General features: G+C 40.7%; 1 protein-coding gene across 2 annotated transcripts in view; it reads right to left on the bottom strand.

Annotated features, from left to right (window-relative positions):
* The window catches only part of SHISAL1 (shisa like 1), a 218,262-nt gene that overhangs the window by 37,078 nt on the left and 156,244 nt on the right, over positions 1-24,940 (bottom strand). Inside the window, exon 4 of one of the 2 annotated variants that reach the window (XM_073621937.1) lies at positions 7,571-7,852. In XM_073621937.1, the coding sequence (XP_073478038.1) occupies positions 7,571-7,852 (282 nt within the window). Of the gene's footprint in view, positions 1-7,566; positions 7,853-24,940 lie in introns of those variants that run through there. The other variant, XM_073621936.1, reaches the window with a different exon arrangement.

Genomic DNA, 24,940 nt, shown 5'->3' with positions numbered 1-24,940 from the left:
ACAATAACTGTATTTATGTCCATCCAGTCCTGAGATTTGCATGGCCGTCCCACAAAGAACAGCCAAGCCGATGACACCACTTTCTTGGTTACAGTTATAGACTGTACAAGGGACATGTGTGGTGCCTTCTCTCTACTCCCAGTCTTCTGACTGGACAGTGAAGAGGCAACGAGAGACTGGTAAGGTCATCTGTCTGCTCATTCTGCTCTCTACTACAGCACGTTCCTTGCCATTACATGTGCATGCAGCACCCCTGATTGGCTCCCACCATGGCCCCACCTCTCCCAGTGCTGGTGTATAGCGGCTGATACCAAGTAAAATTCTGGTACTTACACTAGAGGCATCTAAAAAGTAAATGTAGTAATCTATTATTGAATACCTAGCTGCATCAAAGCATATTTATTCCTCAAGAACAAAAACTGATAGTGTTGCAGCTTACTGGTCCTTAGATATGGTAGTTGCCAGTAATCCTGCCATTAACACACTTCCCTTCTAGAGTGACAACCATACTAAGCAGCATTGTGAACCTTGGAAAAGGAGTGTGTTACAACCACATAACATTGAGTTAGGTCTACATAACACATTTTCCTCTTCTCCACAACAGGGGAAGGTGTTTTGTAGTGTATGGAGATAGCAATGAACAATGCTAACTGATAACAGTCCAGAGGCAGAAAGTAAAGGAAGTTATCAGCTCACAGGATTTCTGGCTAGATGAACAGCCCCCCTTTTTTTTTTTGCACACATAGATATAATAAAACGCTTCTGCCCCATACACACGATCGCACATTCTGACAACAAAATCCACGTTTTTTTTCCGATGTATGTTGGCTCAAACTTGTCTTGCATACACACAGTCACACAAATGTTGTCGGAAATTCCGAACGTCAAGAACACAGTGATGTAAGACGAGCCGAGAAAACTGAAGTTCAATAGCCAGTGCGGCTATTTCTGCTTGATTCCGAGCATGCGTGGAATTTTGTGCGTCGGAATTGTGTACACACGATCAGAATTTCCGACAACGGATTTTGTTATCGGAAAATTTTAAATCCAGAGCTCAAATTTTGTTTGTCGGAAATTCCAAAGAAAAATGTCCGATGGAGCCTACACACGGTCGGAATTTCCGACAACAAGCTCCCATCGAACATTTGTTGTTGGAAATTCCGACCGTGTGTACGCGGCATTAGATTGGTGTATTTAACCGGCCAAAGGGAAACAAATAAGAGAAATGGTTTGTTAAATTATACATATACCTTAAAGTGGTTGTAAACCTCTGAAATGAATAATGAAGCATATCCCCATATAGTGCGTACTTGCCTCAGTCAATAGCAGTTAGGGTGGATCCTGTCTACCCTCTGCTTTCTCTGACTATGGGTCATTTCTGAAAATTTTTCCAGACACCAGACAATCCTTGGAGACGGTCCACCCTCCTCTAGCACACAACAGGTGATTGACAGCCTCAGATGTGCATGTTTCCCAGTGAGATTGTGTAGAGGGGTGTATGTCTATTTCCTCCACTCAGGTTTCAGATTACACTCAGCTCTGTGCTGTGCAGTGGGTGACATCAGATCCCTCTCCATACCACCCTCCTTCCTCCCGGAATCTGAGAAATACCATCTAAACGGAGTACTATGGCAGGCTGTGGAGGACAAAAGACTGCATATAAACAGGTACAACTTACATAGGAAGACTGAATTCATCACTGTGTGTCACCTGAGGATAGCCAGGTTTATTATCACTTTAATTTGTGCCTCCTATATCTGTTTTCATCTTTCTTTTATTATTCAGCAACTGAAAATACTGTAACTTTATTGTAACAGTGAAAGAGATATGGAAACCTTGTACTTGCAATGAATCTCATTTACTCAAGGTCATGTTTTTACACCTCACTTTACAGATGAATAAACAAAAAGCTTCAATAGTAACAATAGCTGCTGTCTTCTTGTATCTTTGTGCCGTAGTCTGAGTGGAGCTATCATCGCTGCCAGCTACAAAATAGAAGGATAAAAGCCTGTTCATGTCCCTGAGGTCTATACACCAGTGCTCTGCATTCTGACTGTTCTTTTTTATTCGCTGTGCGAACTTGACCCCTTGGAAATAACCACTCCTGTATTATATTTAATTGATTCAATATGCATGAAGATGAAAGCTTTGTCTGCCAACTAGACATCATGCTAATGTTTCTACAGTTGCAATAAAGGAGGAGAGAGACAAGATGTTTTAAACGTGGGATAAAGTCAAGCAAGGAAGGACACAGTGACAATTATTATCACTGGTTATGGCTGATTCTGTTCACTGTGCCAAGTAACTAAAGCTTAGCACAGGTTACAATACGATTAAATCTCCTTTAGATCTACCAACAACTACAGTGCCTTAAAAGAAGTATTCATACCTAGACATGTGTGTGTTTTTTTTTTTCGTTCCAAATATATATTCGGACAAATTTTTTGATATATCCGAATCCCCAAATTACAGTACAAACAAATTTTAACGAATTCTCCCAATAACGAAATTAAATTATTCTGAATTTCCTAAATTGGATTTGGAAATCGACTCGAATTTTACATCAAATTCAATTCGAATTCGAACTGTAAATATATTGCTGGAATCAAAGACGTGTCATTAGTGTACCTTTTTGAAATAATACTGTTTTTGTTAAGCCAAAGGTGATTAAAAAAGAGTAATCATAATGGTAATCGTTATGTAAATGTAATCATTTGGTGAAGATTTTTCTTTTGTTTGTTCACTTTGCAAGTGTAAAATTGATAAAAAGAAACCAGTAAAATATAAATATTTAAAAGCATTTGTACTTGATATTGTTTTTTCTCAGCTGGCTAAAACTTCTGCACAGTATTGTACATAGTAAAATGTTGAAAGTAAGATACTACTTTTATTATTTAGAACACTTTGCATATTTTGAATAAACTTATTATTAATACAAACAAGATCAATGTGTATAAATAACAACCAGATGTTTGGTTACTCGGCTGCCACATTCGAATTGAAAAAAAAAAAATCAAAATTTTTTTTAATTCGTCCGATTCGAAATGTATCGATTTGAAAAAAATCGGTGAATTTGAAGAAAATGCAAGAAATAGTTCAGAATACAAATTGAACGAATCAACCGAATTTAACAAAACCAAATAACTAGATTAACGAATTTAAACAAAGCAAAACTATTTTTTTTTCATCATGCACATGTCTATTCATACCTCTTAAAATGTTCCACATTTTGGCATGTTACAACCAAAAACTTAAATTTTATTTGGATTTTATGTGATAGACCAACACAAAGTGGCACATAGTTGTGAAGTGGAAGGAAAATGATAAATGGTTTTAACATTTTTTTACAAATAAATATGTGAAAAGTGCGGCGTACATTTGTATTCGCCCCCCCCCCGAGTCAATACTTTGTAGAACCACCTTTTGCTGCAATTACAGATGCAAGTCTTTTAGGGGATGTCTCTACCAGCTTTGCACATCTAGAGAGTGACATTATTGCCCATTCTTTGCAAACTAGCTCAAGCTCTGTCAGATTGAATGGAGAGCATCTGTGAACAGCAATTTTCAAATCTTGACACAGATTCTCAATTGGATTTGACTGGGCCATTCTAACACATGAATATGCTTTGATCTCATTCCATTGTAGCTCTGGCTGTATGTTTAGGGTTATTGTCCTGCTGAAAGGTGAACCTCCGCCCCAGTCTTGAGTCTTTTGCAGACTCTAACAGGTTTTCTTCTAAGATTGCCCTGTATTTGGCTCCATCCATCTTCCCATCAACTGTGACCAGCTTCTCTATCCCTGCTGAAGAAAAGCATCCCCACAACATGATGCTGCCGGTGGGGATGGTGTGTTCAGGGTGATGTGCAGTGTTAGTTTTCCGCCACACATAGCTTTTGCATTTAGACCAAAAAGTTCAATCTTGTTCTCATCTGACCAGAGCACCTTCTTCCACATGTTTGCTGTGTCCCCCCACATGGCTTCTCGCAAACTGCAAACAGGACTTCTTATGGCCTTCTTTCATGGCTTTCTTCTTGCCACTCTTCCATAAAGGCCAGATTTGTGAACGACTAATAGTTGTCCTGTGGTCAGATTCTCCCACCTGAGCTGTGGATCTCTGCAGATCCTCCAGAGTTACCATGGGCCTCTTGGCTGCTTCTCTGATTAATGCTCTCCTTGCCCGGCCTGTCAGTTTAGGTGGACAGCCATGTCATGGTAGGTTTGCAGTTGTACCATACTCTTTACATTTTTGGATGATGGATTGAACAGTGCTCCGTGAAATGTTAAAAGCTTGGGATATTTTTTTAGAACCTAACGCTGCTCCACAACTTTACCGCTGACCTGTCTGGTGTGTTCCTTGGCATTTATTGGATCCTATTATCCAACATTAGTAGCTGACCTTACAAATGTTTTTTACTTGTTTGCATACCTCCAAAATTTTTGAGATAGAAACGAGGGACATGCCATGCCCCCTAAAGGAGAACTATATAAAAAAAAAATTAGTTAAACCCACAAGTGCTTTTTTTATTCTGGCTTTTGACATTTACAAATGCAGCAATTTAGAAATTGGATGAAAGGATTAGCACTGGGAAACACTTTTTGAATGATAAATAGTCCAATTTATATACAACTATATAGATCAGATTAAAATGAGGGACAAATGAGAAGGAAAGAGGGACATTGTTCCAAATCAACAACAGTCTCTCAAAATCAGGGACAGTTGGGAGCTATGTGTTTGCACAAACATACTTCAAAATCTTGTAGAGACTCTTCCCAGAAGAGTAGAGGCTGCTATACTTGGCAACTTCATATACATGGCCATGATTTTCAAATGGGATGTCCAACAAACTTATATGATTGTAATGGTCAAGTGTCCACAAACTTTGGTCCATAAAGCATATTTATAAATTATATTGATGATCATGTGCATCCTTTTAAATGGGCTGCACAAAAATTCCTAAGTTTGTAAAAAACAACTACAATCTAGATTCTCCCTCATTGGTTTTGATGCCAGGACCTTATGCTGTTTTCAAAATTATAATTCCAGGATTCTCTAACTTTTTTGCTTAGACCTCCTTTTCCAGCACTGTTAAAGTGATTACAAAGCTTTGTTTTTTTTGTTTTTTTAAATAACAAACATGTTATACTTACCTCATCTGTGCAAGGGTTTTGCACAGAGAAGCCCTGATCCTCCTTTTCTGGGGTCCCCCCACGGCGCTCCTGGCTCCTCCTCTTCTCGAGTGCCCCCACAGAGAGCCGCGTTCCATGAAGGCACTCCTGCGGGCATGCTCCCGAGTCCTGCTGCTGGGTCAATTGACACAGACAGCAGGACTTGGCCCCACCCCATGTCACTGGATTTGATTGACAGAAGCAGGAGCCAATAGCTCCTGCTGCTACCAATCTATCCAATGAGAACCTGAGACAGTGGCTGGAGCTGCTGTGCTCGTCCCTGTAATGATCCAGTTCAGGTAAGAAAAAGGGGGGGTCTGGTGGGGGGGGGGGTGTGCTGCAGCACAGAAGGTTTTTCACCTTAATGCATAGAATGCTTTAAGGTGAAAAACCCTGAGGGTTTACAACCCCTTTAAGCCCTGATTAAGAGGCCTCCTGTAACCACTGAAACGCGTTGGCCACTTTAGACAATTACTTTATTACAAATAAAGTTTATGTAGATTTTCAACAATATCAGCATTCTGTTCTACTAAAAACTTCAAGAAGATACAGGCAGAACACGTCATATATCTATCCACTTGCAAAGAAGAAAACCCCCTTGCATATTGAAGGTGGTGTTACACTGTAAACAATCTCAACATCAGATTGTAAGAGAAGTTGACAGGTAGGTTTAGGCAGTCTTTCTAAGGATGTAATAGTGGTTCTACCCAGCCCAACGTATCACCAACAACAACGAAGGACTTCAGCCAAAGCCTTTTTTAAAGACACACACCAGCTACAATTGAAAATTGAGCCTTAAGATACTTACAAGGAGCACCACCTGCTTGCTCAGTGCTTTCATTTTTTTATTCAGGCATTGCAGTGTTGCATTTAGTCTCTTTTGTCAGGAATGTAATGATCTTTGAACACATCTGTTCGTGATACTGGAATACCTTCTTTGCTGCCTCACACAGAAAGCCCTATGTAAAAATGGTGGTGCTAAGGTGTCCTTCAAAAACACCAATCAGATTTAAACCCGACTTGGAAGTGCAAATTTGATTGATGATGCAGGAAGCAGAGGAATAAGGCTTCTAGAAGTACAATCTAACTGAACTCCTACTCACCTTGTAAGGTGGGGTATCCTCCGGGTACTCCGGTTTCCCCCCCATACTCGAAAGACATGCTGGTATGTTAACAGCCTCATGTCTAATAATTGTCCCTAGTATGTGTATGTATGTATGTCAGTTAGGGACCTTAGATTGTAAGCTCCTTGAGGGCAGGGACTGATTTAAATGTACCATATACTGTATATGTACCATATACTGTATCTGCGTAAATTGACAGCACTATATAAGTACCTGAAATACAAAAAAACAGAAATAATAAGAAAAAATATAGTGCGTTAAGCTGGCTATAGATGGGTGGAATTTCTAATGAAAATTCTTAGGAAAAGAATGTTCGTTCGTTTTTTTAATCATGAGTGGATCAAAGTAATGATCATTTTTTACCACAGTGACGAGAAAATTTGAAGGAGCAGGATGGAAATTTTTTCTTGAAAAAAGGAAAATTTTGAATAGTATATGTGGTTTTCATTTAATAAAGTCCATTCATTTCAAAATCAAATGTTAAAAGCAAACAAAATCTTTCAAATGATTTTAGAATGTTCAAATCGTTAAAAAATTTCCTAAGACTTTCCCTAAGAATTATTGTTCGAAATTCTATCCATCTATGGCCAGCCTAAGGGTTTTTAAAGCCCAGTCAGGTTTTTGATGCCAAGTCTCGGTTGGGTAGATTTCTACCATCATTCTGACCTGTTGACACATCAGAAAGGGAGTGGAAATTGTCCCAAAGTGGACAAAGAAAGCAAAGAAAACCTGCTGCCAAAGACTGCCTTGTACCAGTCCACTATTCATCCACATGCAACATTGTAGCCTTGATGAAGGATGAACTTAGTTCTTGAAACAGGTTGGCTCGTACTCCTGCATTTTTATGATGTCATAAAAATTTTTGGACTCCAAAAGCTGCTTTTCCTTCAACCCCTGATCTCCCTTTAGGGCCCATATTTTGAAGCCCATTCATGTTAGACAGGTGCTGAAGCAGATTCAAAGCACTACACACATAACAGGACCCACTCCACCCTGCATGGGTCCTGTCCTCTACAAAGAACCCAGTAACATAATTCTTCACAGAGGTTTCACCCTTCAACTTCTATCAAAAAGAAGGAAGCACAATTTGGCTGGAATTGTAATTTAAAGGCAAAAAATTCCAGTCTGAGGAAAGATGTTAGAAGAAGTTCAGGGTTCAACATTGGCAAATATATCCTGTGACATAACAACATATACACACAATATTCTTTTCGTGCAAAGCACCAGAGTGGGCAAATTTCAAGTCTGGTCCTGTCATGAAAGAAAACAGTTGTCTTACCAGGCTGTAGAAGTCTGAAAGGATGTCATTGTTGGGCTAACAGTGTCTCCTTTTAATGTGTGTACAGCATGTGGCATCTGAGTCTGTGCTTGGCAAGGCTCCTGTGTTGTCTTGTCCCACCGCCTCTGTCCTTGCCTCATCCATTTGGTTTGGATCCCCCACCTTGCCAGGTATAGCTTGCAAATGTCATAGTTCATTGCAGAATAATACATCAGATCCAGGACCAGCAGGACCACCACGAAAAATCCATACACCCAGACGCCAACCAGGGCACTGTAGTTGCTGCGGGAAATAAGAAATGTTAATTAGGGGCAGTTTTCAAACACGTTCCACAAGAAAAAAATCAAGTGACCTTTTTTCAAAAACTGGAGGGACAGCTGTATTACTTTCTCTATCAGGAACAAAGGTCACCAGAACGACCATGTAGAGGGTGAATCTCTGCTGTAGGGACGAGTGAAATTGAGTTTTCATTCCTTCCAAATTTCAACAACAAGTTTGAGATTTGAAGATATTTTACCATTATGGGAAATGCATTAAAGTCAATGGGAAAGGTGGTTTTGGTTTGATTTTTAAAAGGTGCAATGGGCATTAAACTCTCAAGGTTTCTCAGACGGAACTCCGACGGAATTCCATTCAAGCGGTCATGCCTACACACGGTCAAACCAAAGTCCAACCGTCCAGAACGAGGTGACGTACAGCACGTATGACGGGACTAGAAAAAGGAAGTTCAATAGCCAGTAGCCAATAGCTTCCGTCTCGTACTTGCTTCAGATCATGTGTCGTTTTGGGTCCGTCGGATGGTCCGTCGGAACAGCATACAGACGATCGGTTTTCTCGATAGGAATTGGTCCCGCCGTAAATATTTAGAACATGTTCCATTTCTAGGTCCGTCAGAATTTTCGAAAAAAAAGTCCGATGAGGCATACACACGATTGGAATAGACGATGAAAAGCTTCCGTCGGACTTTTTCTGTTGGACATTCCGCTCGTGTGTACGCAGCTTTAGGGTTACAAAAGCTCCTTTCAACAAAAAGCCCCTCATTAGCCCTTTTGCATTTATGGGTTTTTTTTTGTTTTTTTTTTTTACAAGAAGAAAATAACAGACAGCAAAATATAAAAATAAAACAATTGTTAGGCAATAGCCGCCAAATACTGATAAGATGCACAAAAAGAAAAAACATACATACCATGAACACTAATGTCCTGTACACACGATCGGACATTCCGACAACAAAATCCATGTTTTTTTTCCAACGGATGTTGGCTCAAACTTGTCTTGCATACACACGGTCACACAAATGTTGTCGGAAATTCTGAACGTCAAGAACGCGGTGACGTACAACATGTACGACGAGTTGAGAAAAATTAAGTTCAATAGCCAGTGCAGCTCTTCTGCTTGATTCCGAGCATGCGTGGAACTTTGTGCGTCGGAATTGTGTACACACGATCGGAATTTACGACAACGGAGTTTGTTGTCGGAAAAATTTGAGAACCAGCTCTCAAATTTTGTGTTTCGGAAATTCCTATGGAAAATGTCCAATGGAGCCTATTCACGGTCAGAATTTCCGACAACACGCTCCGATCGAACATTTTCCGTCGGAAAATCCTATCGTGGGCATAAGGCTTCATGTACACGGGACGTTTAAAAACCTCTCCTGAACGCTGGAACTTGACAGCTAGTAACCGACGGTTAAAAACGTCCGTTGTGCCTTGTTTATGTGTGTTTAGCCACGTTTGCGTTTAGAAGTGTTTTTTTCATTGTAAATGGTCAGAAATGTACCCATATTGAAAACGCCAATGAAACGAAACGCGGGTAAATGTGAGTTACCTCGTTTAGACGCGTTTGCACGCTGTTACAAGCATTTGGCATTTCAAATGCCAATAAACTTCCGTCCTGAACGCAATTTTTTGCTTTTAAAAAAAAAAATGCCACTAAACGACTACTCATTGTACATGTCTCGATAAGGTAACAGAGGAGAGTTCAGGGACTGCTGAAAAAATCGCCCAGCTGCTCCTAAACGTCCGTTTATCAGCAGCAGTGTACATGAGACCTTAATGAAATAAACTAAACGGCCCTAAAAAGTTAAAAAACAGCATAAAAAGAATAGATTTTTTGTCTAACAAATTTCATCCAAGCAACTCAGAAATTGGGAGTTTCTGCTTTGAACATTTTTACTGTAAAATTTCACCGGTGACAAATTCTGTCATTTCAACAGTAATTTTGCTAAATCACTTGACTTAACCTTTTTTTTGTGATCAACGTTTATTGGGTTTCAAGAAACAGACACAAGAAATATAAACAGGCAATGCACTAACATGAACCAACGGACAATCAGTACATGCAATGAGGTGTACGCAGATCCAAAAACCATTAAGGCTGGGTTCACACTAGTGCGAATTGGATGCGGATTTTCCCGCATCGAATTTGCATGACGGGAGATGATGACTGGCTCTCCATTGAGTTGGTTCACATATCTCCGTGGTGAATAACTTAACCACTTAACCACGTCATTCTGTTATATGGTGGGCGGGAAGTGGTTAAAGATAGTGACCATATGAAGCCATTTATGATCACATAGTTGTCTGTCTCCTTATTAAATCATAATGATTAACAGAAATCACCCAAATGACCCTGAAAAAACTTTTACATAACCTGGAATGTTTAGCCTTGGTAAAGGCACACAAGATGACACACACAGGTTAAAATGGCAATTCAAGGTTAATTTCCCACATCTGTAGATTTTTAAATAGCAATTAGTATCTGTGTACAAATAGTCAATGCGTTTGTTAGCTTACATAGATGCACTGAGCAGGCTAGATACTGAGCCAGAGGGAGCAGAAAAGAACTGTCAAAAGACCTACGTAACAAGAAAATGGAACTTAATAAAGATGGAAAAGGATATTAAAAGATATCCAAAGCCTTGAATATGCCAGTCAGTACTGTCCAATCACTTATTATGAAGTGGAAAATTTGGGCATCTCTTGATACTAAAGTCAGGTAGACCAAGAAAGATTGCAGCTACAACTGCCAAAGCAATTGGTCAGGATACAAAGAAAAACCTACAAGTAACCTCAGGAGAAATACAAGGCTATGAGGGAAGAAAAAAGTCCGGACAGCCGCACACCAGGAGAATATAATCCAACGAAATTTCTTTATTGTAAAATCAGGAACAAATCATGTACAAAGCACCATGGATAGAATGTACAGATAATCAGCTAACGCGTTTCACGCTCTGCGGAGCGCTTACTCATAGCTCATAGCTATGAGTAAGCGCTCTGCAGAGCACGAAACGCGTTAGCTGATTATCTGTACATTCTATCCATGGTGCTTTGTACATGATTTGTTCCTGATTTTACAATAAAGAAATTTCGTTGGATTATATTCTCCTGGTGTGCGGCTGTCCGGACTTTTTTCTTCCCTCACAACATGGATTAGCCAGCACCTGTGGCTTTTCAACTCTGGAGAGCAACATTCAGTTTATACCTGGTTTGGATACAACCTGGTGTGGGGAAAACGCTTGTGCTGCAGAAATACAAGGCTACTCTGGAAAAAGATGGTGTGATTGTTTTAAGGAGCACAATTTGACAATACTTGAACAAAAAGGAGCTGCATGGTTGAGTTGCCAGAAAGAAGCCTTTACTGTGCCAATGCTACAAAAAACCTGGTTACAACCAGGTAGAGCTGCACAATTAATTGTCAAGAATCTTTATCGCGATCTTGACTAAAGCGTTTCACAATTCTTTCTATGCAAAGAATTCTCTCTGCTCTTCTGAAGCTACAACCCTCAAAAGAAAGAAAGAGAAAAACCGGGCAGTCTGCCAAGAATCAAAACATTCTTTATCAGTTGTACTTAAGTATAAACATTGTAACAATTTGTCAATGGAATAGACTTTGTGTGTAAGTGAAAAAAGTTTAACCACTTAAACACTAAACCTTTTTCTGACATTTGTTGGTTTCAAGTTAAAATCATTTTTTTTTTTTTTTGCTAGAAAATTACTTAGAACCCCCAAACATTCTATATATTTTTTTAGTAGACACCCTAGAGAATAAAATGGTGGTTGTTGCAATATTTTATGTCACACTGTATTTGCACTGCGGTCTTTCAAATGCAATTAAAAAACAAAACCAAAAAACTAACCAGTAAAGTTAGCCCTTTTTTTTTTTGTATAATGTGTAAGATGTTACGTCGCGAGAATTGTGATCTTTTTATCCTAAGCAAAAAAAATCGTGATTCTCATTTCGGCCAGAATCGTGCAGCTCTACAACATGCTCGACAACATCTTGACACGCCTCACCTGGCTTTTCTGTGGCAATGGCGCAGTAAAGGCTTCTTACTCATGGATTGGGTCTCGAGTATAAGTTTATACATATGGGAAAGAAGATGCTACTTTTTTAGGGGTTCTGCACAGAGGGACTCAAACAGGGACAGGTCAGTGGAAGCCCGCAGCCTGGGAGTCAGTTTTCCCAGAAAATCAAAAAGTTGTTGGTATCTCCATGAGCCCTTGGGGAAGGCCCTATAGGACCGTCTCAGTGTCTCTAAGGTACAAACTTGGCTTCTCCTTTTTACCCTGTGATGGCTGCCTTTATAAAATTATGTATGGTAATAGATCTTTCACATAGAGTACTTTTTTTGTCTTGGTAACTCTGGCTCTTTAAATATTTGCTTCCCAGATGTGCAGAAAAAAAAAATATTAACGTGACAAGGAAGAAATGCTCACTCATATAACAATTCCCACTACACAGCAGAATTTGCAGAAGGCTCATTACATATTATCATAGCTCAGAAAATGAAGCTTTTATGGAAGGGGAAAGGTATTTAGAAGACTCTAGAGAACAAAAAACTTCACCATAATATATGCTGGTGTTGAATTATTTGACCGTGAAGCATGCTTCTCTATGCTGTATAGATTGTGAATAATATGCATACCATTGAGACATACTGCTGCAATGCTTTCAGGAACATCAGGAATTTGAAGACTACTTTGTAAAGTGTTTTTAAAACCAAAACCAAAAGTATAATATATTGCAGCTTACCAATCATTAGATATGGTGGCTGCATTTGTTTTTTCTTTTTTTTATTTTTTCCCCTCTGTTTTCACCTGGTGATCTGGCCAGTAACACACCTCCTGGGGGAGGGAAGTATTACATGTACTAGCAGATTTAAATACATTAACAAATTGAAGCTGAACTCCAGCTCACACTTTATAAGTAGTTACAGTAGAAGTTTTTTTCCCCTTTTGGGATAAAACTTTTACAGAAATAAATAAAAGCTGGGGTGGATTTTCAGTACCAAAAGCGGTAACCCCGAGCCACACTCCGGATCACATCGCAGGATCCAGGCAAAGTTACTTACCTTGTCCCCAGGATCCTGCGATGTCTCCCTGTTCTGTGTGCGAGCTGTGTCCTCCGCCGGATCTATTACAGTGCCGAGCTCCGTTACCTGCGAGCATTGCGACGCACGCGGACGGAGAACGGCGCCAAATTCAAAAAGTAAAAAACACATTACACATACAGTACACTGTAATCTTACTGATTACATTACTGTATCACATTATTTCACATCCCTTTTGTCCCTAGTGGTCTGTCCAGTGGCCTGTATGCAGTTTTATATTATATATACTGTTCTTTCTGCCTGGAAACTGGAGATTGTCCATAGCAACCAAAAAGCATCCCTTTACATCAAAAGTGGTTTTAGACCAGCTAGAAAACAGCGATAATAAATTAGAATCACTCGCAGAATTGAGCGATAGTGATTTGTGGGGAAATTCATCATCAAACACTGAAAGTAATGACAGCGACAATTCTGCAACTGAGCAAATTTCAGTGTTTTTGATTTGATTACATTTTTGAATAATTTTTATTATTATTATATTATTATTTGTTATAATTATTTATAGTTATTTATTATATTATAATGTATGATTTCATTTTTCAAACTTTATCATACTCAGGATATCTACTAGACTCTGGTTTGGACAGATTTAAGTAAATTATTCCTAAGAATTACAGGCCTACAATATAAAACGCCAAATTTCCATGCAAAATAATTGTACCACTTTCAGCATAAAAAATCTGACATAATCATACCGCCAGAGAGGTTAAACTTTGAACTTTTTTTCTTCAGTTTTTTACTGGTTTCTGACCTAGGCCAAAATGATGCCATACATCCCAGGTGCTTTTATTTTTATTTCATCTGGAGAGGAAGAGGAGGGCCTTTCTCAGCTAAGCACACCCTCCTGTCTGCATGCCTAAGCTAAGGGTAGATGGATTCCAGGGAGTAAATGCTACATGAATCTTCATGATTTGAATATTGAATCATTATGATTTGAATATTAAATTAATTAAATAGGATTTTCTGTTTGTGGTGCTTAGATACAGTTTCTTTCTGTAAAGCCTAACAATTAACTTGTTGTGTGCTCCCCTTTGGTCTGTTGAGACATATATAAAAATGCACAAAATAAAAGCTGGATCATCAAGAGGAAAACATTTCTTCCTTAAAGGTACAACAACACAAAATTAGTTTGAGACTAGCAAAAAGCAGAAAAGTGCACATGGACAGGGCAAAATACAAAGGGAAGCTCAGCACAGCTAAGATCTGCCTTTAATCTACTTTATTGGACACGTCTTCACTAATGCATCTAAGTTTGTAGGCAGGTTGCCTACAGGAGTTTGGTTTAGCTAGTGGCTGGCCCAGGTTGGGGGGGGGGGGGGGATGAGTTAAAGTGGGTGCTACGGTTCCCTGTTTTTTTGGATCCAGCCTACCTACCAGTAGTATAAATATGAGGAAGGCTGGGTTCGGGGCTGGTCAGATGGGCAACATCAAGAAGAACATGCCAGAGCTACTGTGAAGAGGGACTGCTGTGCCTTGCAGTCTGTCGGAGGCACTGTAGTTTCCGGAGAACAACCAAGACCTGGAAAATGGCAATATGGACTACTAATGCCTTTCTGAGGTACGCATGGGCAGTCAGATAGAGGTAGATAGGGACATTATTATAACATTACTGTTCATGTTAGGCTGTACTACAACGCATTTCCGTAAAGTTGCATCAACTGTTCCTGAGCCTGGTCTGGTTATGCATGTTGGGGTGCATGTTGGTGCTAGCCTATCAAAAGAACTTGGGTCAGTAAGGCACATGTGAGGTACTAAGCTCTACTGCTACAAAAGGCCTCTTAACCAAAGAAGCAGTACAGAAGCATTATTTCAAGTTACAATGCAACCAGTCATTAAGCATGGTACCTAGTAAATGTGACTGGTTCTCCAGTAGCGAGGGGGGCAATGTTTTAGCTCACCCTCTAACGGTCGGTTTCCAGTAGCAGCCGGAACTGAACCCGCATTACGGAGTACCATGGCCTGGTCACAGGAGTACGAGAGTGAAGGAGAGAAGTGCGCTCATGAGGTCCACGCTAGGTGCATGGCAGGACCCCATTCTGTTACTGGGAGTGAGGTAACAGACTTACGCTGGACTGATGAAGAGGGCTCAGGTTCAGCAGTGTCCCTCCTAATGCAACATACATGAAGGTACAGTGTGTAGTGACACGGGACAACACTTTTCAGAGGAACTCTGTACTTTTATTACTGCACACAGTGATACGGCTCATCTCTAAGCTAGAGAACTGCCTTAATGTGAGACTTTCACATGACCGCAGTCCCCGACTAGTCCTGGGCATTGGTGAGCATGTTCACGGTGAAAGGTATCCCCACGAGTAGGGCGATTTGGCCCCGCCCACAAGGTGGATTAAAGACAGATACTACTGCAAGTGCATAGATGTGAATAAGCCAATGCTGGATTTTAAAGACCAAAAAGAACTATTTAAAACCACACGTCCTCTCAAAACACACAGATGACATTAAAAAGAAATTTAAATCTGGCTTTATGTTTTACAAGTTTGTTTTAACACAACATGTCACAATAAATGCCGGAGTCTTTTCTGCTCTTAATTGCTTTAATATAACAGTTTTTACATCTACAGTGGCAAAGTTGGTACAGTAATTTGTTTTGTCGGTCATGGTCACAGTCAATGCGAAAACCGCCAATTAAACGCAAAGCTAAAACAAACAGCCATTCTCGGTGAATACAATCTACAAGAATGTCTTCATCTCCCAGCCTGTGGCTTCTCCATCTGCTCCTTGTAAATAGCATCTGTCTTTCATACGAGACGGTTTTCACAGCTGATAGGCCAGAGCCAAGCTTCCATTGCTGAAAAATGTGCGCCGACATGTCCTAGTAGGGCTGGGCATAGACGGAGCAATTTTGTTTCCAACAACCAGGGGTTGTAGGAAAGAAAATGGCTCAATTCCCCCATCAACACTGAACCACAGTGATTATTGCTAGTGGCTATATCAGCATGTAAAATTCAACATACTGGGGGTACCCAAGTTGATTGATCGATCAACTTGGTACATTCAGACTGCCCATACATGGCTCAATTCGAACTGTCTATGGCCGGCTTTACACTCATTGCACAGATGGTTCTTACCAATAGAGGCCTGTACCAAGCAACTCTTGCACTTCCTCTTCAGAATCCCAACTGCTTTAAATCTGTCTTTTATATCTGGTCATTTATGGGCTTGTGAGTGTGATAAGGGTCATGTGAGAAATTATATCAGAATATTAACATATCAGTGAAGGGTCTCATTCATCAATCCAGGTCAGGGTATAGATAGCAGTAGTTAGTCACATTCATCTGAATTTGTTCTGTAATATTGAAGACATTTCATAGCTTCTCAAAAGCGACTTCCTCACTTCCGATGAGTGGCAGGAAGATACCCCAGATACCTTAATTTAGTTACCATGGAATGTGTCAAGGCAGATGTTGATTGTCCAAGAGCAGGATAGGACATGTGAAAGCCCCTTTTCTAGTTCAATAATCCCATCCCAATCTGAAGCAAGTAGAGTAATAGAACACAGCAGGGTAGATTTACTAAGGGCTGTTCACTTTGGAAGGGAATTTTCCCTTAGCTTAGCAAATGTGGTGAAACTTTACTCTGTAAATAATACCCAATCATATGCAAGGAAAATCTTAAAAATGTATTTTTGCTTGTACATGATTGGATGGTGAAAGAAGAGTAAGCTAAATTAAACCTATTTGCCTTTAGTAAATCAACTCCGTGGAGTAATAGAGTCATCCAGTATGTAGCTAGAATGTAGCAAAATCTTGCAAGGGTCTATATGCAATTAGCGGACCTCCAGCTGTTGCAAAACTACAAGTCCCATCATGCCTCTGCCTCTGGGTGTCATGCTTGTGGCTGTCAGAGTCTTGCTATGCCTCATGGGACTTGTAGTTCTGCAACAGCTGGAGGTCCGCTAATTGCATATCCCTGGTCTATATCAAACATTACATCCCTGTGTTCTGAAGGCCATCAATACACAGAGACAGAAGCTTGTATATCCAAAACCCAGCACCCAATGACAAGCAAAGTAACTTGGTATATGCAGTGTAGTGTAGTGAAGACTACAAAGATCTAGTCATTGCAAAGACAACATTTCTGAACAAATGGCCCAACATAGAAGGGTAAATTCTACAGGCCAGGACTTAACAGTTTCCCAGTTTTCCTACATGTTAAGGAAAATGGACATTTTTTCAAAGATAGTGAGGTTTACATTTTGGCCAGAGCAGAAAACTGGTTTGCAAGACGTATGCAAGAGGCCGTCTGTGTCAAACCATAACAACCATCCCTGAACAAGGGTGGAGGCATTCAACACCATCTGTCTTCCACATAAAATACCCTGGTGATTTGACAACAATTCACACCTTCAGCTATGTAAATAAAATGATTAACACCCATACAGACTGACACCATGTAGCTAGACCCGGGTCGCTCCACAATTTGGTGAATAGATTAAGGTGTCTGTGTTACCTGCGTGGATATAAATTGTGGTTTATCTTCATGAAACTCATTAGACCTGAGGAAGCGGCTTGGAGAAGCTACAAAATGTCTTTAACATTACAGAACAAGTCCAGTTGACTATGACTGACTACCATTAGCTAGTCTATTAAAATAGTTTCTATTTATAATCTCTAATTATATAAGTACATTGCAGTAGTCTTGATTTGCTCATTATGTATACAGTTCTTCCTGCAATGTAGGGATTTACCTGTCCGTGCTTGAAATGCATAACAATTGAAAACGTTCATATTGACCTATGTTTATATAACTCGCGTTCCCAAATACTCACTTTTCCAATCATTCCAGCATTGTTTCTTGTGTGCCGATTTTCAGCCCTCTTCATTGGCTAGCGTAGGATGACATCACTTCTGCACATGTGCAGGAGCTAGTCATTCCCGCACATAGGGATTGAGATGGCCACTGAAGGCTGCAGTTTGCATTGTAAGGATCGCTGTGAGCAGGCAGGTAAGTGTATTTTAGAAGAGACATTGGGGTTCATTTACTAAAACTGGAGAGTGCAAAAGCTGGTCGAGCTCTGCACAGAAACCAATCATCTTCCTTTTTTTTTTTTTTTAAGTTTAATTGAACAAGCTAAAGTTAGAAGCTGATTGTCTACCATGCGCAACTGCACCAGATTTTGCACTCTCCAGTTTCAGTGAATCAACCCCATTGCATTTCTCTTCTGCAATAAAAAGCAAGCCTGCTCACAGTATGTAAAAGGAGAACTTTAGTTCTGCTTTAATGTGTATGCAAACACTAGTCTTTATTAGTGGTGGCCCATCCATTATTGGGGGCGCAGGGGTGCCACCCCCTAATCCAATATGTCCAGCACCTAATCTACATGCAGGGCGCCAAATGCATGGATTCCAATGTTTTTTTTTTTTTCAGAAGCACATGATTAGAGCCAGAGGCTCTAACTGGCTTTAAAAAGGGTGGGCTCGGGGCGCAGAGCCCACCCAGTTGTGTGACATTAGCAAATTATTATTTGCTAATGTCTTCCTGTTTCTTCTCCCAGCCAATTAGGAAGCGGGTCCTGAGTCCCGATTGGCCGGGAGTCCTAAGACCTGATTGGTCACGAGTCCTAACTCCTGATTGGCCGAGAGGAGAAGTGACCGCCAGGACTCGGGAGGAGACGCAGAGTGGGAAGCCACCACCTGGATGGGGTAAGTGCAGGGGCTGGGGGGGGTGTATGGGTTATGTGGTTGGTTGGCTGGGGGGGCTGGCTGGGGGGCCGCCCCCCCCAAGGAGATTGAGCACCAGCCGCCACTGGTCTTTATGATATTCTATTAAAAGCATTTTGTAATATGTTTGATAAGTGCAAAAAATACCTGTCGAGCCTGCCAGGAATCTTGTTAACTGAAAACTTGCTTTGCTCTTTGCCTGTGCTGCACTCAGTTAGTTCTCTCTGTAGGCTACTTCACTTCCCCCTATGGGCGTAGAGGTGGTTATGAAGTAGAGGAGAAGGGGAGGTGTTCTGTAATCATGCCCTAGGGCAGCACTGTCAAACTCAATTTCATCATTGGCCACATCAACAGTAAAGTTGCCCTGAAAGGGTTGTATCTGGGGTGCTCTACATACAGAGTGCAGAGTTCAGGAGTGTGTTACTTACAGAGAGCAGAGTTCAGGAGTATGCTATATACAGAGTGCAGAGTTCAGGAGTGTGCTATGTACAGAGTGCAGAGTTCAGGAGTGTGCTATGTACAGAGTGCAGACTTCAGGAGTGGGCTATATACAGAGTACAGAGTTCAGGAGTGGGCTATGTACAGAGTGCAGAGTTCGGGGGTGTGCTGTGTACAAAGTGCACAACTCCCCTCAAAGCTTCCCCACATCTCTCTCTCTCCTACCTGGCCTGGTTCTAGTACCTCCCTGTGTAGGCAGCTCGCCCTGCAGGGAGATCATTCTCTCTTTCTCTGGAGATCTGTCCCCGCTGTGAGCATGTGCAGGAATCTGTTAGATCCAGGAACAGTTGAGCAAAGCTGTCCCTTGTAAATACAGAAGGCTTCTGTGTTTACAAGTGACAGTGAGAAGCGGGAGCAGAGGGTGAGAGCCGGAGGTGGCAGAATGGAATTCATTCGTTCATTCATTCATACATTCCAGCTGCAAAAATGGGTGTGTGCGAGGGCCACATGACAAGGCCTGGCAGGTCGTATTTGGCCCGCAGGCCTTGTGTTTGACATATGTGCCCTAGGGTGACAAAGCTGCTCCTTCAGTTTCTCCGTTGAGTAAGTGCTGTCACCCTAGAATTTGAACGTGTGTTACTGGCAGGATTACTAGGTGCAAAAAAGGAAAAGATGTCTGAGCAAAGAAAAGTAATGCAGCCACCACATATATTATATTTTGTTCTTGGATTTAGTTATACTTTAACTACTGCCTGGACAAAATCCCTGAACTGGAACCAAAGGACAATTTTTAATGATTAAAGAGGGAGCTTTCCTGAAAAAAAGGTTTTGTTTCTGTATATATTCATATATCAGAAATGTATTCCTGCAGACTTGTGACATTACTGCCCTGCATAGGCAAACTGCAGGTTCACTTTAACATTCCCCATATGGGAGTCAGTCAGTAAAGGGTTACTTCCTACTCGCGGGAAGATGAAAGCGGAATCCCAGCAAACAGCTTCTCGGGGACCCGTCTTCTGATTCTTCCTTGTTATTTAGGCTCCACACAGTTGCCATGGAGATGGCCTAATGGATGGATTATAGATTTATTTATAAATGGTATTAATTGGATTCCAGAATTGAAATGGAAATGAGAGACTGCACGTCCAGGCGAGGTACCACTCTTCCTTCATCTGCATATGAAGCAGCCGCCATCCAGACACAGCTGAGGGACTTTCTGTCAGAAGTATTGTCATGCAGAACAATGGACCAGAGCAGTCGTTTGATCTATAACCTTTTCATCTTAATGTCTTTTTCTCTGCCCTGTTCTGGCTCTCTGCTTCCCAAACTTATACAGCCAAGACATACTGCTGTTAAAGGGACAGCCAGCAGAAACACATATATGTGCCTACTTCCTCCTGGCAGGATGTCCACCCTAAATTTTACACTTTTTGTTGATGCTGAAGAACTGAAGTGGATTTATAATCTATAGTAAGGTTTGCTTCAAAAAAGAAAATCAGTAAACCATTTGAAAGAATCTAAATCCCCACCCAGGTTGTATTATTAGTGCAGCTATTTTTCTTAGTAATAACTGTGTGTTCTGCTATTCACTTGCATTTTCTCCTTGTCAGAGCAGACAGGTCAGCCCAGTGTGAGATTGTAACGCCCACATAGAGTCTACCCTGTCGTTTGCCTGAGTGCAGCTGGAGGAGGGTAAAATGGTCAATTGGGCCCCTTTCACACTTTGCATAGCAGGAACTCACATTCCTGCTCATGATTTTGTGTGGGCGATTTTCATGTGAACCTATGTGTCATGCATAGGGCAGCCTATTCACTTCAATGGGCAATATGCACGTTTGTCACTCATAAGAAGCTCCTGCTCCTTTTTTGGCGACAAGCTTCACGCAATTTTTAAAGTCACGTTTTGCTGCAAATTGCAGCGTGATTTTGTCTCTCGCCAATAACAGCAAAATTGCACCACATTTGGGGTCCCATTTAGAGTGAAAATGCGTGTTGCGTGTTTTGCACCGATTGCCATGCAATTTGGAATTGCTATGTTATAGAGGTGAGGAGAGGGAGAGGGTGTTCTGAAGCTGTAATATTCTTCCTGTCCTAGGATGACAATGCTGCACCTCTATAAATAAAGTAAAGGTGCATTGTTGCCCTAGGACAGGAAGTGTTTCACTGGCAGGATCACCAGGTAAAAATGAAGGAAACAAAACCTGAAACAAAACAAATGCAGTCACCATATTTGAGGACTGGTAAACTGCAATATATTCAATTTTTGTTATTCAATTTAGATACACTTTGACTCTTTGAGTTGTCTTTCATGCAATCCTGACATCTTCTTTGAACATAATGTAACACAAATGGATATTGAAGGGCCACACCACTGCTTAGCGGTCCAGATACAACTTTATACCAGTAAAAGTCAAGTGGACCATCCAAAGAATAGACAACTTTTTGTGGGAGTCCAAAACCTCCCTCTTCATCAGGTCTTGATTGAACACAATGTGAATGGACTCGAAGTGAGCTGGACTTTTAATGGTATTTCTAATGCCGTGTACACAGGGTCGGATTTTCCGACGGAAAATGTGTGATAGGACCTTGTTGTCGGAAATTCCGACCGTGTGTAGGCTCCATCACACATTTTCCATTGGATTTTCCGACACACAAAGTTTGAGAGCAGGATATAAAATTTTCCGACAACAAAATCCGTTCTCGGAAATTCCGATCGTGTGTACAAAAATCCGACGGACAAAGTGCCACGCATGCTCAGAATAAATAAAGAGATGAAAGCTATTGGCCACTGCCCCGTTTATAGTCCCGATGTACGTGTTTTACGTCACCGCGTTCAGATCGGATTTTCCGACAACTTTGTGTGACCGTGAGTATGCAAGACAAGTTTGAGCCAACATCCGTCGGAAAAAATCCTAGGATTTTGTTGTCGGAATGTCCGAACAAAGTCCGACCGTGTGTACGGGGCATTACAGTGTGATTACAAGAATAGGTCATGTCAGCAGCTTCTTTGAAAGATAAGGCTGCACTACAATTTACACTGGGGACTTCTTCTTCATCCATCTAAGGAGAACAAGAGATATAGAGTACTCAAGAATACTTACCCTAATTTTTTTATACATTAACTGTGATCACGTGTCCAATGCTGTAAAATTGGTCACATTCTTTTAGTTAAAAGTGTGTGGCTTGGATTTCATATAAAACTGCTGAGTGGCTGTTCTGGCTACACTAAACAACCCTAAGCCCCATTGGATAAAATAAAGTGCCCAACACTAAAGTTTTAGTCAATGAGCATATGACTAACGTTATAATTTCAATCTGAGATCACATGACCAGTGATCCCATTTTTATGTGCACCCTTACCTGTTAAATTAACCCATTCAGTTTTAAATAGAAATGCAACAGGAAAACATTTGTATATATATATATATATATATATATATATATATATATATATATATATATATACATACATACACACACACACACATACATACACACACACTACTGTACAAAAGTTTTAGGCAGGTGTAAAAAAAAATGCTGTAAATAAGGAATGTTTTCAGAAATAAAAATGTTAATAATTTATTTTTTATCAATTACCTAAAAGAAAAGTAAATGAACAGAAGAGAAATTAAAATCAAATCAATATTTGGTGTGACCACCCTTTGCCTTTAAAACAGCATCAATTCTTCTAGGTACACTGGTACACAGTTTTTGATGGAACTCGGCAGATAGGTTGTTCTAAACATCTTGCATAACAATCCACAGATCTTCTGTGGCTATAGGCTGCCTCAAATCCTTCTTTCTCCTCATGTAATCCCAGACAGGCTCGATGTTGAGATTTGTGGGGGCCAAACCATAATTTTCATGAGTCCTTGTTCTTTACGTTAAAGATTGTTCCTAATGATATTGGCTGTATGTTTGGGGTCATTCTCCTGATGCAGAATAAATTTGGGGCCAATCACACACCTCCTGATGGTATGGTGTGAAGGAGAAGTATATATCTGCTTCTATTTCTAAGCACTGAGGACACCACTGATCCTGACCAAATCTCCAACTCTATTTGCAGAAATGCAGCCCAAAACTTGAAAGGAACCTCCACCGTGCTTCACTGTTGCCTGCAGACACTCATTATTGTACCTCTCTCCAGCCCTTTGTTGAACAATTTGCCTCCTGCTACAGCCAAATATTTCATATTTTGACTTCTCAGTCTAGAGCACCTGTTGCCATTTTTCTGCACCCCAATTCCTATGTTTTTGTGAATAGCTGAGTCATTTAGCCTTGTTTCCACGTTTGAGGTATGGCTTTTTGGCTGAAATTCTTCCATGAAGACCACTTCTGGCCAGACTTCTCCAGAAAGTAGTTGAGTGTACCTGGGCCTTACCAGTTTCTGCCGGTTCTGTGCTAATGGGACTGCTGGACATCTTCCGATGTCGAAGGGAAGTAAGAATTATGTGTCTTTCATATACTTCATTAAGTTTCCTTGGCTGACCACTGCGTCTACGGTCCTCAACGTTGTACGTTTTTTTTATGCTTCTTCAAAAGAGCTTGAACAGCACATCTTAAAACCCCAGTCTGCTTTGAAATTTTTACTTGGGAGAGACCTTGCTGATGCAGTATAACTACCTTGTGTCTTGCCATAGTGTATGACCTGTGACATGGAACTGTCTTCCCCAACCTTACCTTAGCAGCAGAGTTTGGTGGCTATTCCTCATCCACTTTTAAGCCTACACAGCTGTTTCTTTTTCAGTTATTAACTGTGTTTCAACCTACATATGAAATTGATGATCATTAGCACCTGCCTGCTGTATTTAATCATACACCTGACTTTTAACCTCCTAAATTGCTGACTTTGTGCAAGTGTACAAAGTATGCAAGTGTAAGAATGATGCTGTATTGAAGCCAAAGGGTAGTCACACCAAATTGTGATTTCGATCACCCTGTATTTTATAAATGTATAAAAAAAATAAACATTTAAAATATATATTTTTGAAAGAATTCCTACTTTAAAGCATTTTTTCACACCTATCTAAAACCTTTGCACAGTACTGTATAAATATACATATACACACACACACACACACACACACACACACACACACACATTATAAATATTTTTGTATTTGTTTGTAAGTGATCATATAATCCCTGTTCTCAGTTGTACAAGGGGCTTAGAGAGGTTGGGGTGGAGACTGCAGAGGGACATGTCAGCAGGAGGCAGAGGGCACAGCAATACACTGATCTTCCCAGTAAAAAAAACTGTATGGGGGGGGGGTCAGACTCAGCACATATCTTGGCCATTAGAAGACTATGCTCCCATCACAGGAAGAAAACTGACCACATTGATGAGATGGATATACTCTCATGCCTAACATGGCCAGTTTGCAATAGGAAAGCGGGGGAACTGGTTAGGTCACCGGGTTTTTTCACACAAAGGAAGTAATGCAAAGAGACCAGGATACTTTTATTACAAGTACATAGTATAACAGGCACATATCAGGAAGATGAAATGTTGGGGTAATATACACTTTATTCTAAAATTATGCAGAGACCAGCATTAAATGGGTAAGTAGCCCAGCTCACTGGTATTGAGCTGGGCATAGAATGCGAGCGCCTAGTGAGCCACTTCTGGTGGAAGGGGAATCAGGGAGGGGAGAGGTGGACTATCCCCAGTGCATATCCCCAGTGCACCCCAGCACTGTCACTGCTCTGCAGTGATGACTTTCCCTCAGAGGGCAGGTTTATGACCCCCTGCTCTCACAGGGGGTTCCCAGTCTTCCAGGTTGAGCGATGCTGGGTATCATTCAACCCAGGAAGCTGAGGACATCTCGTGGTAAAAATAAATTACTGTAGGGAACAGTA

Source organism: Aquarana catesbeiana, linkage group LG03 (assembly GCF_042186555.1).
Source record: "Aquarana catesbeiana isolate 2022-GZ linkage group LG03, ASM4218655v1, whole genome shotgun sequence".
NCBI classification, from domain to species: Eukaryota; Metazoa; Chordata; class Amphibia; order Anura; family Ranidae; genus Aquarana; species Aquarana catesbeiana.
The sequence above is the reverse complement of the archived record's forward strand: the minus strand, read 5'-3'. Positions and strand labels throughout refer to the sequence as shown.